General features: G+C 35.8%; 1 protein-coding gene across 1 annotated transcript in view; it reads left to right on the top strand.

Annotated features, from left to right (window-relative positions):
* Rtl4 (retrotransposon Gag like 4) overlaps window positions 1-13997 on the top strand; it is a 44992-nt gene extending 30995 nt beyond the window's left edge. Inside the window, 1 exon segment of the mRNA XM_023699914.1 lies at window positions 13299-13997. Coding sequence (XP_023555682.1) covers window positions 13299-13997 — 699 coding nt within the window.
* Window positions 13998-14742: the final 745 nt, after the last annotated feature.

Raw genomic sequence — 14742 nt, 5'->3', positions numbered from 1 at the left:
AATAGCTCAGCAGATTATTATTCTTTATTAATTTCATTGAGAAACAAATGTCAATGAGACAGTTTCAAAAAAATTAGTAGGACAGTTTCATTAATTAATATATTGCATATTATTGTCTTTGTAGTGGTTATTCCAGTACAAGATGCACACATGATATACTGTCCAAACATCATTAGTATAAATGTTTCTTCTCATTGAATTAATAGAAAGCAGCTGTATATCTATTATTTTGTATATACAGATACAAAATGGCCCTTCATTGTATCCCCCTTTTTTGTTTAGTTTTGTCAGAGATGGGTATTCCATTGCCATTTAAATATAGTAGGTGATGAATTCAGCAAAATAATAAAATATAGTCCATTGGTTTATAACAGTAGTGGGTTTTCCATGGGGCTGGCAATGTCAGAAGCTGTTGACTTGAGACTTTTACAGTTCAGTCTATTACTATGGCTTTACTTTTTAAACCTCATTTTATAATTTTCTGCTGGATGGTGAAGACCAAGATAAAGCAAGACCTATATAATAAGAAATGTAACTTTTGTATCTGCCAACATCAGTCAAATCTCCTCAGGATTTAGCCTGAAACCCTGTAACACAGTTTGTAGATCCTTTGTCAGTGTCAGCCACGTGGATGAGTTATAGTCATTGCTTGATCAATTTGCTCTCTGTGAAAGCCTGAGAGAATGTTTTCTCTCCCTGTGACTCTCCTTAGGCACACTCTACATCATCCATCACTTTCCTCTGTGGTCTCATAATCTCCTTGATCAGAAAATTTGGGACACAACTGAGTTACATAATGTTACAGTACAGGTTCTCCTATGTCCTGAGTCCTCACTGACATTGGAAGGGTAGGGCAAAAATCTTGGCTGTCCTTGCAACCCTTCACTTCTTTTTCTCTAATTTTTGGTGTGCAAACTTAAGTTGTTAACCCTCCATAAGAGGAGATTAATGACATTATTACCTTATAATACAGGCAGTTAGAGTTCAATGGATTAAAGCACCTGCAAGCAGGCGCAGGGGCCGGGGCATGCTGAGAACGTGATTGGGACTGGATATGGTGGTGTATGTCTGTAATCCCAGCTCTTGGAGACTGTAAACAGGTGATCACTACTAGTCTGATCTAGTAGAGAGACCCTGAACACCCTGTAGACCCTTCCCCAAATGCAAAAAAAATTAAATTGAATTAAAAAATAAAATAAAATGCAATAACAGACTCTTACAGAAACAATGTTACAATAGAGACACAGGCTAGGAAAGTAAATCTATGAGCTTTGCACACTTCTTCATAGGTTTGTCTTCATATGTCCCATTCAACAAGCCTCAGGATCATTTTGTTTCTTTTGCTTTGTTTTGTTTTGTTTGTACTGTTTGTTCTGTTGAGAATTGAACCCAAGGCCTTGTATGTGTTAAGCATATGCTTTACAAAAAAGCCCTGTCCCTAAACCCTCACACTTGTTCTTCAGGTACTACTGATAATGTATTCAAGGCTTTGATAACATGAAGTCCACGTCTATGCTAGCAAACAAAGATAGGATATACAAAGAACTAGGACACACTTTTGCTGGAAAAAACAGTTGATGTTAATGGTGAAAGTATGGGCTGATTTTCAGTATTCCTATGCATTCTGCAGTGATATTCAAACTTGAACGAGTTACTCAAAATTATGACTTTTACCATTGTTGAAAATATGTGGTCTCTGGGATCCTGAGTTGTACATGATTACAGTTGTGCTTCACTTGCTTTTCTTAGAACCACTCAAGTGTAGTCACTTTCCTTCTTAAGGTTTTAATCATCTTCCTCAAATAATCTATGATACAAGAGAACTCCATGTTTTCATTTTATACTATCCTTATGCTAGATATCTCTCCCACATTTTTATAAATCTGTCCAAACACTTCAAACTTTTATTTATATAAAAGTTTTTTGCAAAGTCTTTTGGGTAGAAGAAATATAGAGGAAAGAGGAATGTGGATGTTTTCTGCACAGCTATGATTTTCAGTGGCAAATTTACTTGTGTGCATTCAACCCAGCTTATTGCCTCCAATGTAACTGGCTCAACCTCATTAGATGACTGATTCTTGATCTATCCCTAATGATATAGATTCCATGTTTTGTTCACAAAATACTTATATGCAGCACAAACTCATTTTTACATCTAAAATAACATTTTCTTGTTGAAGTTTCTTTTTATTTTGTTGGTTTATTTTTTATGAAGAAAGAAATCACATGTCTTAGACACAGGTTACTCTGACATATCTCTGCAGGATCTGTTCACAGACTGTCCCTGAGTCCCAGTGGCAGGTCACAATCAGTTTCCTTCATGGTGATACATCTGTACAGACGATGGAAAGACTTAACACCCTGACAGACACTTAAAGTGTGAAGATGAATAAAAGATACATCACTTTTCATGGGTATATAAAAAAAGCTGTCAGTTGATGTAAGCAGTATTCTAAAAACATACAGCATCATATCAGGGCTAGAAGGTGTTAGATAGAAAAAAGTTTGGCAGATGGATCATTTTTCATAGTCAGGTCTTTGTGGATGTAAAAATCCAAGCTGAAAAGGATTTTGTTATTTCTCATCTGTTGCCCTGCATAGCAATCCATATTTGGAAGTTTTAATTTTTATCCTTTTGATTTTCTTCAAGACCTATATTGTTAGCCAGGAGGTAGACTGGATCATGATGTAGGCGCTATGTCTAATGTGAGCAGTGACAGGGAGGAAACTATAGACAAATTATCTTAGTCACTGACTGTTGCTTTGCCCTCACCCCCTTTACCATTTCTTGTTTGGAAAATGTACAAGTCAGACACTCTGTGAAATGGAAGCACTTACTTTCTTCTATGAGGGATAAATTTCCACACATTTTTATAGTAGAGTATTGAGGACTGCATGTCACCCAGAACTAAGTTAAAGTGCAGGATGCAGAAGGAAAATATCAGAAGTCATAAAATTTTGTAGGGTCTGCTTCATACTCTTATATAAAATACTTGAAAGATTCATTCAATCTTTATTTTATGCATGAATCTGCATCTAAACAGCCTTGGGAGATGTTCATCTCATGTCCAGTGATAGAGAATATCTTATTTTTAATGAAGACATCCACTTTTCAGGAAGTTCTTATCTTTATAATTTGTGAAAATTTCAGATCTGCTCCCTTGTATTTACAATACTGTTGATGCTCTTCAGTCACAAAATTAGACTGCCTTCTTGTCCCATAAAAGCTTTTTGGATGTGTGAAAATAGATCTCCTGGTTCCTAACCCCAATGAAGCATTTTCTTTCACTTATAACCAAAATAACTAATTTGAAGATTACATCTTGGAATACAGCAACCATTGTTGAATTCCTAAAACAAAACAAAAAAATCACCTTTCTCTCTAGCTAGGGTGTGGTCATGTGTTCAACTTTGGATGATAAAAGACATTTCAGTGACTATTTATTTTAAAGAGAAAAAAACTAAAAACCAAATAACAAGGACAAAAACAAAAACAAAGAAACATAAAAGAAAAATAGTACAGTATTTCAAAACAGGAATAGAAAATTAACAATGGTTGTTATACTAAGCATTTATCTCATCAAATTTCTTGTCAGATTAGCAGATATAGGCATGAAAGACCAATCAATTAAACTTTAACTTTTCCTTTTGATAAGACATTAGAAATAATACACATTTTAAAAAACAAGGTAAAAGGTATTCAACAATGATTGCTACATTGCACATTGCTGTTTTCAGTGTAGTTCCTCAGATTACAGATATTAGCATATAAAGTTGGTCAAAGTAAAAATTTTGAACATTAACTGCTACCTTCACAAAATTAATAGAAAAAAAAAGACATGTAATAGGGATGGGGGGGCAGGGAGATAGCTCAGTAGAATAACGTTTGCCTGCCAAGTGCAAGGGCCTGAGTTCAATTCCCGGTTACAGAAAAAAATGTATATAGATGGTAGTGAACAGCCAGAGAGAAAAGAATGAATGATGCATACCCTTGAGCAGAAACTAAAAACACATGTAAATAAGTTGTAAAGGAATAAAAATTCCACGTGTTCCATGGATGTATGATGATAACATTCATATGCTTCTGACTAGAGTGCGAAAAGGTACCGTGACTCAGAGGAATAGTTAGCAGTATATACATTTCTCATTTAATGACCAAGTTATGGTCCTATAGCTAGGTCATTAATTGAGTTGGTCCTTATGTTAGAAATTGTAAGTCATATGTGGTATTTATTGATTTATTTATTTTTATGTAGTTAGTACAGGTCTACAGGGTCTCACTATATAGATTAGACTTGTAGTGATCCTCTTGTTTTCAGCCTCCCACGCACTAGGATTACAGGTCTGCACCACTGTGTCCAGTCTCAGTTGCTGTTTTAGTGAGCCCCAGGGGCGGGGCCAGCACAGCACACCATGGATCGAACCCTGGTTCCTGCATCTTCCTAAGCAGGTGCTTTAGTCCCCTGAGGTATCTGGCCATTCTGTACATTATAGTTAAAATGAAGAAATGGTCAAAGGAAACTCGAACTTCATGACTTTGCTTTTATTTGCATAACTTACATATAGCACTATATTGTATAACAGAACATAGTATTATAAAATACAGTACTGTATTGTGCAGTCTAATCATCAAAAGAGACAGTATTGCATAAACAATGTATACTGTACAAAAAAGACATTGGGTCTCTATAAGCAAAATGACAGAATTCACAAAAGCAAAAAGATGAGCCATAATTCTGAGTAGTGGGTTGTAAATCTGCACATTATACCTTGGTCATAAGTCTAAATTCTTATTGAACAAGTAAAATATAAAATGAGGATTATCTCTGTTATATAAAGTTAAATGTACACTTAACACATAGCCCATTCTTAGGTACTTGAGAGAAACTGTAATGGTAATCATGCTACAATGTATGTATAGTATATTTAAACATCATATTGAAACCAAAATGGTGGTATATGCCTCTAATCACATCTACTTGGGAGGCTGAGACAGGAAAATCATAAGTTTGATGCCAACCTGGTCAATATCATGAGACACTGAATAAAACAAAAATCCCCCAAGCAACATCATTTTTGTACACCTTAAATAGATACAATTTCTGTATGTCAATTATACCTCAACAAATCTGGAAAAATATATCCATGTACACATGTACATACATATGTCCCTAACAGCTTAATTTTAGTGATCCCAAACTCGGAATATGTCCAGAATGTCTATCAAAAAGGTGAAAAAAATGGTATATCCAAAGAACAGAGTATTTTTGACCACAAAATGAAGTGAGATACTGAGGCCATAGCATAGTTGAATCTTTTTTTTTCTTTGCATAGTTGAAACTTGAAGCATGAAGAAAGTAAAAAAGCCAGACATGCAGGGTTTCATATGGAATCCACCTTTTTACATTAAATACCCAGAAAAGACAAATCTATATAAACAAAAATATATACACAAAAAAGTGGCTCAGGCCAAGATTGAGGAAATTGACGGCAAAGTAATATGACAGAATTTGGAGCATGATGAATAGGAAATTTAGAAATATGCATAATGGAATACTAGTAAATCATAAAGAAGAAAAAATTGGGTTATCTGCAAGAAAATCAATGTCTTGAGTTCATAATGCTAAATGAGATAAATCAGATAAAAAAGAAAATATTTTAGAATTTTTTCTTATATTAGAACCCCAAAATAAAAAGGAGAAAAGCAAATAATTTGAAGAACAAATAAAAAATAGATGGTTGAAAATTAGGTGGTAGACATTGTGGACATAGGAAAGGGGTTTGGGGAAAGAGAGTGAGGAAAGTGTAGAGAGAACAGGAAATAAATATGTTCAAAATGGGTTACATCTATGTACCAATTTTCCAAGTTGGATGTAAATATTATGCATTGCAGAGACACACCAATAATAATAAATAATTTAAGGCAAAAATTCAAATGAAAATATTGGGTATAAAATATTTTGTGGTGAAGCTGACACTATATATATATATATATATATATATATATATATATATATATACTGTATAAATATACATCTGTCAAGATTTATTAACCATACAATTCTTTTTTTTTTTTGTATTTTAAGGAAGGGTTTACAGGGTGTTCTGGGTCTCAATACTAGATTGGACTTTTAGTGATTTGCCTGTTTACAGCTTCCCAAGTGCTTGGATTACAGGTGCTCATCACCGCACTCAGTCTCAATTGAGGGCTCAGCGTGCCCTGGGGTGCAGGCCAGCATACCTGGCCCAGCATAGCAGGCCCGGAGATCAAACCCTCTGCCCCTGTGCCTGCTTGCAGGTGCTTTAATATGCTGAGCTATATGGCCAGCCCCTAACCATACAATTCAAATAGATGAATTTTATTACCATATATATAATTGTATCCTTGATAAAACATATTTATGTAAAACCCACTATCTTTCATCAGAGAGTCATCCTGTCATAGTCCTGTGTCCTTATAGCAGATCTTGGAGAATACAAAGGTCATTAGAAATACAAATGCAAATGCAAATACAAATGAAAGTAGAGAAAGATAAACACTCTTGGTAATATGACCTACTAGCAAGATGAGAGAAGTACACAATGTTCTTGCTAAAGTCTAGTGTTCAAGATACGACTTTGCAAAAGAGTTTTCTGTATGTTATAAGCAGAGGTCATACTATGTGACACTGACTTCCTACCTGTAATGAACATAAATAAGTGTGCTCTTCTTTTCCCTTATAAAGTTTCTCTTCACCTACAAACTGCCTTTCTCTGCAGTGTCTGTCCTTACATATCATTACTTATTGGCTCTTTTCATAGTTTCTCCACTTATTTTCCTCTATGTTGTACTCAAATTTTAAGCAGCTGAAGGAAAGCTTTGTAAAAAAGTAGGGGAAAAGGTCTTTAAGAGAGGTCAGGGGACTGGAAAAAGAAACTAAAATGTATCACATATGGGTACAAATTGCCCATGATGAATATATGTATAACCTGTAAACTTAATTTTAAACAGAGACATTTTCTTTGAAGGATTTTTTTCACTTTTTTCCCCTCCTAATATTTTTAATTTTTATTAATTTTTGCGGAAAGAAATAGCAATGAGACAGCACAGCTACTTTCTCTTAGTTAAATGACAAGATTTAAACTAATAGTGTTTAGACAAGATATCATGTCTGCATCTTGTACTCTGAATAACTACTAGGAAGGGTTTTTAGCTTTGATCCACCTAGACCTGTGTTCAATCCTGAATCGTACCTTTAGAGTGTGGAAGACTTGAATGCTTACAAGCTTATATGAAAGCTATGATCATTATTAGTTTAGAGGTGTGAAAATGTAGATATACAAAATTGAAGGAGAGTTCAATTTAAAGGACCTAATAATTTCTCATGACCAATATGGAGAATTAATATTCCAAACTAGAACTGACTTAGGTCTGATTGAAGAACTGAGGCTCATAATTAGCACATTCTTGTCTCTCAGACTACTAATACAATAACCTCACTACTTATTAAATGGGTATTATGAGACAGCTATTCAGATATGTAATGTGTATTCATACTTAAATAACTGTGCCGCATCCATGCTTATTGCTCTTTCCTCGTACCCAATACGGTCTCTGGGACAGAGTAGATATGCATGAAATATTAATTAGATAAAATGATCAAGTTTCTCTGGTGAATATTATTGGCTTCTGACTAAAGAAAATGAAACTTAAAGTGTTTAACTTGCCTGAGGTTACATAACCAACACCTGTTAGACAAAGCTTTACCAGTCTGTGTGTATCTCAGTGTCAGGAGTAAAGAATGTCACTTCTTCTTAAGATTTAGATAAGACAACAAGGGTTTGAGACGAGTCCTTAGCATAGATTGTCATAAATGTGAGTCTAATTTTCTTTTCCTAAACTTCAAGTACTTTATTTGTAAAGTTGGAACTTTAATCAGACAAAGAGGCTTTAAAAAACAAGATATACATACTATAATGCATAAATTAAGCTTCCTCTACCTTGACCGTGTCCACACGTTGCCCAAAACCACAGGGACCTGACAATGTTAAAAAAGATGTTTCATCTCAGTAGGCTATGCTCTACTGCGATGGCAGGTGGTATTCAGTACTAAATGAATTTCATTTAATGAATTAAAAATGAAAGAGACAGCAAGGAGTGTAAATTCAGAGGACTTTTCATTTCAATTTTAGAGGGATTATCTCATGACTATTTGGGATCTGCAGATCAGAATTTTTCCACTCTTCCCCTAGTTGTATATGTGAAACAACCAATGTTTAAAACAAAAAGAGCAACCTCACTAAGCCTTCAAAATAGTAAATAAAGCATCATCTATGTGAGCTACTGCATCTTCTCCAAGAATAGGGACAGTGGAGTTGATGTACAGTGAATAAAGTTCAGGTAGGCTGAGAATCTAAGTCAGATTCTAGACTGTACATGACGAAAAACCAATTTCTCACCCACATTTTAACTGTGTTTAGGCAAGTTATAGAATCTACGTGGTTAAAATCACTAGATCATTTTTATGGTGCCTCCCTGATTCTTGGAGTTCCCTACCATAAGTCCTGACCAGAATAGAATTCTAACTCTGATTTTCCAACAATATAGAATTCATAACTTATTTCATAGACATTAATCCAATGTGTATCTCTATCCTCTCAATGATAGCTTCATCCTAGCCGCTAAGAAAAAATATTCTACAAAAAGAGTCTTTGGGAGACAATTATGTATGTGTCCAACTTCCCACTTGCTCCTTGACTTGTACTCTACATGTCAGTGCCTTGATTTTATGACTTGAAAAACAGCAAAACTGTAGTCCATATGCAGTTAAATAATGAATATGAAAGTAGGTTTTTGAGACTTAATTCTTTATGTACATAGGCAGTGAGACCCATAGAGGAGGAATGCTGAGAGAGCAAGACATAAGGGAAAAACAAGACTTCAGTTGACCTAGGTAATCAAGACTATTGAAAAGAAAGTGCAAGCTCTTTAAATACAAGAATCAAGCATGAACTTTCTTAGTTTCCTCTGATATCAATGATTATAGTTTTAGTAAAGAAAAACCCTATCCATAGATCCATTTGGACATTTAATATAAAGTCACTCCAAAGCCCGACAAGATCAGCTGTGAGTCTTCAATTTTAACATTTTACTAACATCAGTCTCTTGACTGTCTGTGGTAATGTCTTCTCCCAAGCATGGCACTAATAGAGTTAGGTATATGAGAAAGGAAAATTAGAGAACTGTGACCCAATATTCACAAGACTTTTAAGTTCATAAGCCTTGGAGACCACTGAGCCAGAAGGAAGATTGAAGAACAAAGAAAGGCCAGAAGGCTCAGTCATTTAAATGGGCAAATTGACAACAGATGGGCTTTTGTACTTTTTTATACGGAAATACATGGAGAGCTTTATTACATTATTTACAAGCAGAGTGAAGACAAAAGTAACTTATACCTTCCAGAAAGAACTACAGTTTTACAAAGGCAAGGTCAGCTAAATTTTTACCCTCTTTTCTACATCTAAGCCAACTGGATGTCACATGCCAAAAACAGCCCTGCACAAGTGTACTATTTAGGGGTACCTTGGAGTCTCAGACAGAAACTTGGAAACAGTAGCAATCTACATAGCATGCAATTCAGCAGCAACTTTTCCAGCTAAATATTTTCTATTTTGCAGAGTGTACAAAGTACTAAAACAGAAAGGTCCTTTTGAGAATACTCAACCTAGAATTTTTTGGAAGTATTGTTGAGGAAAGCTTCTTTATCAGCAGCATCTACAGAGTGTGACAAAAATGCTGATTAGAGGGTCTCATCACAGAAACCCAGAGTCACAATCTCCAATCATGAAATAATGGAATCTTTATGTTAAACACCCAAGACATTAGAATGTATCCTGAAATTTGAAAATTACTGACTAATGTTGGAGCTCTACTTAGCTCCAGTATTCCCAAAGTTAAATCAGAGGACCACTTATGTCAATTCTATTGGGGCAAAAAATCTATTCATGAGTCTCCCACTAGCTATCTTGAGTCAAAATTTCTTATGAGTTGAAGTTTGAGAAGCCACATCTTGTACATCAATTAACCACTAAGAAGAATGTATGCAATGTGTGAATTATTGAAACTGTCTTACCAATTTGATTTGAAACTGTCTCATTGCTACTTGCTTTTCAATAAAATTATGGGAAAAAAGTAAATGGAAAGGCCACCTCAAAAAAAAAGAGAGAGAGAGAAGCCAAATCCTTACATGCTACAGATAAAGAAACTGAGGCCTGGAGGCATAGAGTGACTTTCCCAAAGTTGTCAGTCTGGATGGTGGCATAGATAGACACACATTTAGCTGTCCAGACCAGTTCAAATTACTATGTCATTCTACACACTTAAAAGGGCTATTTATGTCTCAATTTAGATCCTGGGGACACAGATTTCCTTAGAAGGTGTGAATCTAAAGAGAGAAATGTATAGTTGGTCAAAAGTCCCATGTCAAGACTTCTCTTCTAGTGAATTATAAATAACATCTTGGCATCTGAACTTTTAAAAAGTAAAAAAAAAAATTTCTTTTTGAAGATAAGGTAGTGAAAGTTCACAAAGTCTCTTATAAACAACAGGGTACTGCACACTTGTGTTGGACAGCTTTCTGCTTACTATAACAAAATAGTGGATATTATCAACTTGAAAGAACAAAAGTTTATTTTGCTCACAGTTTGAAAGATTCAGTCTGTGGTTATTTGCACCTTTTGCTTTTGGTCCTTTGGTGAGGCAGTAAAAAGCTACTCAGCCCTTGGAAGCTGAGAAGTAAAAACAGAGAGGAGGGGATGAAATCCTAATATTCCATTTGAAGGATCACACTGTATGACATAAGACCTCCAATGAGGCCACACTAATTAAGAGTTTCCATCAATAATGTCAGGTTGAGGGTGAAGTCTTCAATACATGAGCCTTTGAGGAGTATTCCAGATCAAACTGTAGCAAGGACCTTGCAAGTACAATCTCAGAGAAATTCATAGTGCAATTTTATGTCAAGGGTAACTTTCAACCGTGATCACAAGCCAAACTGTAGGCAAACACTGAAATGGTATGCTATACTTTACTAAACCAATGTATTGTTGTTTTTGTGGATGTTATTGCAGTTGTTGAAACGTATTAAATAAATGGTTAAATATCTGTATGTTTCTGTCAGACTTGGTCTAACTCACCAGTCTGAACCTCCAAGCCTGTGCATTTAACATTCCAGTTCTGTTTCTTCTTCATTTCTTCAAGGTGAGATTCTTCAGACTGGTAGGCTGTGCTCCAGAATCTTCTCAGGGCAATGCAGTAGAACGTCACTGACCTCTAAAATGAGAGCAGTTCTCCAAATGATAAGGTAAGGTATATTTGCTTTGACAGATTAATTAATTGCCATTGACAACAGGGCCATTGTATGATTTGCATTTGTACTAATGCTCATAATTTTAGCAAGTGTTTCACCAGTGCTACATAATTAGGAAAATTAAATGTCCTGCCACCTTGAATATATAATTCTGGAAAGAAACAGGAGACCTAAAAACAGATCTGGAACTTCTGGGGGTAGAAGTAAAGGGCAGAAGGCAAGGTCAGGAAAAGAAAATCACACCATTTCAATCAAGGAAGAATTAGCTAGTTGTCCTCAAGTGACATAGAATCGGTGGTTCTTAATTCTATTTCTGTCTAAATTCTAAAGAAGGCCCACACTGCCCTTCGCAACTGTCCATCACTCACAGGACAACACAAAAATTAAGCATAATAAATCCTGGTATAAATCCTGGTTTGAATAAAGACTGTATCACCCTAAGCAAATTATTTCACCTCTTTAAGAATCATCTTCCCGGACTGGAGAGATGGCTCGATGGTCTAAGCAACACTCTGGCAAATGCAAGGACCCAGGTTTATTCTCCAATACTGCATGCTATGCAGGCCCCAGAACACTGAAGACCTGAATGAGTCCTTCAAGTTAATCTGGTGTAGATCAGTTTGTTTCTTGCCTCCAATTTTACACTATTTTAGTCTACAAATATTTTTCCATAAATCTAGAAAGTAGGAGGCATTTAAATAAAACCTAAGGAAATGAGTCTTATATTTTCAAAGATTCAGTGATATACTTTTACCCACCTCTGAGTAATACAAATATATTTAAATAGTATGCTACACAAGGAAAGTTAGTGAGAGGAATTGAAATACGGGACAGTTCAGTTGATATGCTATGTATTTAGTATTTACTTTTAGATTTTTTTTTGGTGGCTTTATTCTTGTTCTGAATGCAAAGAGAAGTGTTGAACATTTTGATCTTTACACTTTTAAGACTGTTCAGTTTGTCTTTGCTTGGTCTCTCTTACCTCTTCATCTTGCCTGTGATAATTTGATTATTTCCATGGCAACAAAAAGTAACCTCAGGGACTAGGTAGTCAGAACAAAAGTGGATTAACTAGCATCGCAAAAACAGATTCCTATGATTCTGCAAGCTAGGATTGGGCAATAATGCTATGCTTATTCCAATTATGGTTAAATACTTTCCACAGCAGCACTTTTCAAATGGAAATGCACATTTTAATCACCTTTGAAATCCTTTAAAATATGAAAACTGATTCAGTAGTTCTTGGATGGGGTGTAGGATTCTGTATTTTTGGCAACTTTTATGTTGATATAAATGCTGCTTCTTCTCACCTTACATTTTGAAATATCTCCACTTACTCATCTGACTGATGAAAAACTTTAGAACCATGATTAGTAATTATTATTCAAATCCATAATTAATATGAGGGCAAATTGTATCTACAACGCAAAGAAAAGGAGGATGGACAGAAAGCTACTGTGACTATTGTATATATCTTCCTAACTTAAGTCTTCTATGTGTTCCAAGGTAACATATTTCTTCTGAATGTGCAGAACATTGACATTCTCCTTGAAGAAGAGGCATTTCTGAATAGCAGACATTTTTGAGCATCTCTTCAATCAAGTCTCAGCATCCACTAGTGACTTTTCATAGCTAGTAGTTTTGGCTGCTTGCTAATGACACTGGCTGTCTGATCACAGAACAAATCACAATCTTTACTAGTATACAGTTCTATTCAGTCTCATCTGACTCCAGAAGACATAGTGAAGTATACAGAATCACTACAAACCTTGTAGGCAGATATTTCTTTTCTTCAAAGAGATAATCTGGTTCACCATCCACAAACACATCTTCCTAAGAAACAATGCCATGCCTGCTCTGATCATCGCCAAGCTGTCTGGACACTGACCACTTGAGCATTTCACCCAGTTTCTAGGTGACCTTGTCAACCACTGAGGATTTCTTGCTCAGGCGATTACCTACTTGACAGCTCTTAAGATTTCCAATCTTATAGCTGATACCCAAGTCAAGCTCTTTTCTGACTACTTAACTTAGCAGATGGAAAATTTTGGAATCAACTGTGAGTATGACCAGTGTGCTCCATTGAAGGAAAATGAGAACTTTGCTCTTGATTTCCAGCAGTCATCTCGTGACCCCATAGAACAAGAAATGAACCTTCTGATGAATGCTAAGGTTGACAAAGTAGACAGTGGCTTTCAGCAAAATATTACTACTTTCCAGTTTCTTTCTCAAAGTCTGAGTTGTAATGAAACAAATCCCAAAGAGAAGATCCAGGAGAGACTGTCTGATAACATCCAAGATCAAAAAAGTGTCACAGCTATGATGGCAAATCTTCCAGACCTAATAATTCAATGCATTCAGTTGGACAAGAAATGTAATGAAAAGCCAGAGCTCCTACAGTCAGAAGCCCAGCTCCCAGAGTTGGCTTTCCCGAACCATCCCCCATCCTTCTCCAGCTCCATGTGTCCACCACCCAAGGAAGAGCCTATACAACTTCGAGGAGGTCTGCCTCTTACTCCAGCCAAAAGAGCCCGCCAACAGGAAAGTCAGTTGTGCCTCTACTGCAGCCAGGCTGGTCACTTCACAAAAGACTGCCTTGCCAAACGTTCTCGAGCCCCAGCAAGGACAAATAACCCAGATCACCAGTAAGAGGAGCCCATAAGGTCACTTTGTGAACTTATATTCTTCTCATTCCAAGCCTTATTGATTTATATCCTGAACTAACTCTAAAATATAAGTGGAGAACTGTGATACCACTTTATATGGTCATGAACTACTACTGTGCTTCTGGAAATTTAAACTATTAGATCTCTTTCACTGGAAGTTGACCATTTGCCAATGAACTAATAATACTGAAAGCAATTCATAGGCATCTATATAGTTGGGACCAATTTCTCAGAAATTATAGAAAGTTTACAGGCAAAACTATCCCCAGTCCAAGCCAATAAAAATAGCTTCGGCAGTATATTGGGAGTCCCATTCTCACCAGTAGTTGAAATTTGGGTTACATTTATTGAGCTAAATCATGTGTCATGTGTGCCTATGAATTAGCCCAACACTTTTATACTCATCCTTCTTGATCTGTACCCAAATTTCAAGTTAACATAGAAACTTCACCTGCAATACCAGTTGCATTGTCATATCCTGCTATTATGCACCTTCTAGAGACTTGATTAGAATCTAGCTTCAGCACCAACCAACCTTCCTGGACCTACAGATCTGCCACTCATCCACACAGCTATATGTTTTGTTGCCAGCTGAAATATCGTGCCTAAAATTTGAATTGCCTGGCTATTTACAAACCAGATTGTATGAACCTTTGAACACTACTTGTTGGACCTTTCTGGAAGTCATATACTTTTATCCATACTTCACCAATCTCAGCAATCTCTCC

The sequence above is a fragment of the Octodon degus genome, unplaced genomic scaffold (assembly GCF_000260255.1).
Source record: "Octodon degus isolate 3935 unplaced genomic scaffold, OctDeg1.0 scaffold00117, whole genome shotgun sequence".
Taxonomy (NCBI): Eukaryota; Metazoa; Chordata; class Mammalia; order Rodentia; family Octodontidae; genus Octodon; species Octodon degus.
The sequence above is the reverse complement of the archived record's forward strand: the minus strand, read 5'-3'. Positions and strand labels throughout refer to the sequence as shown.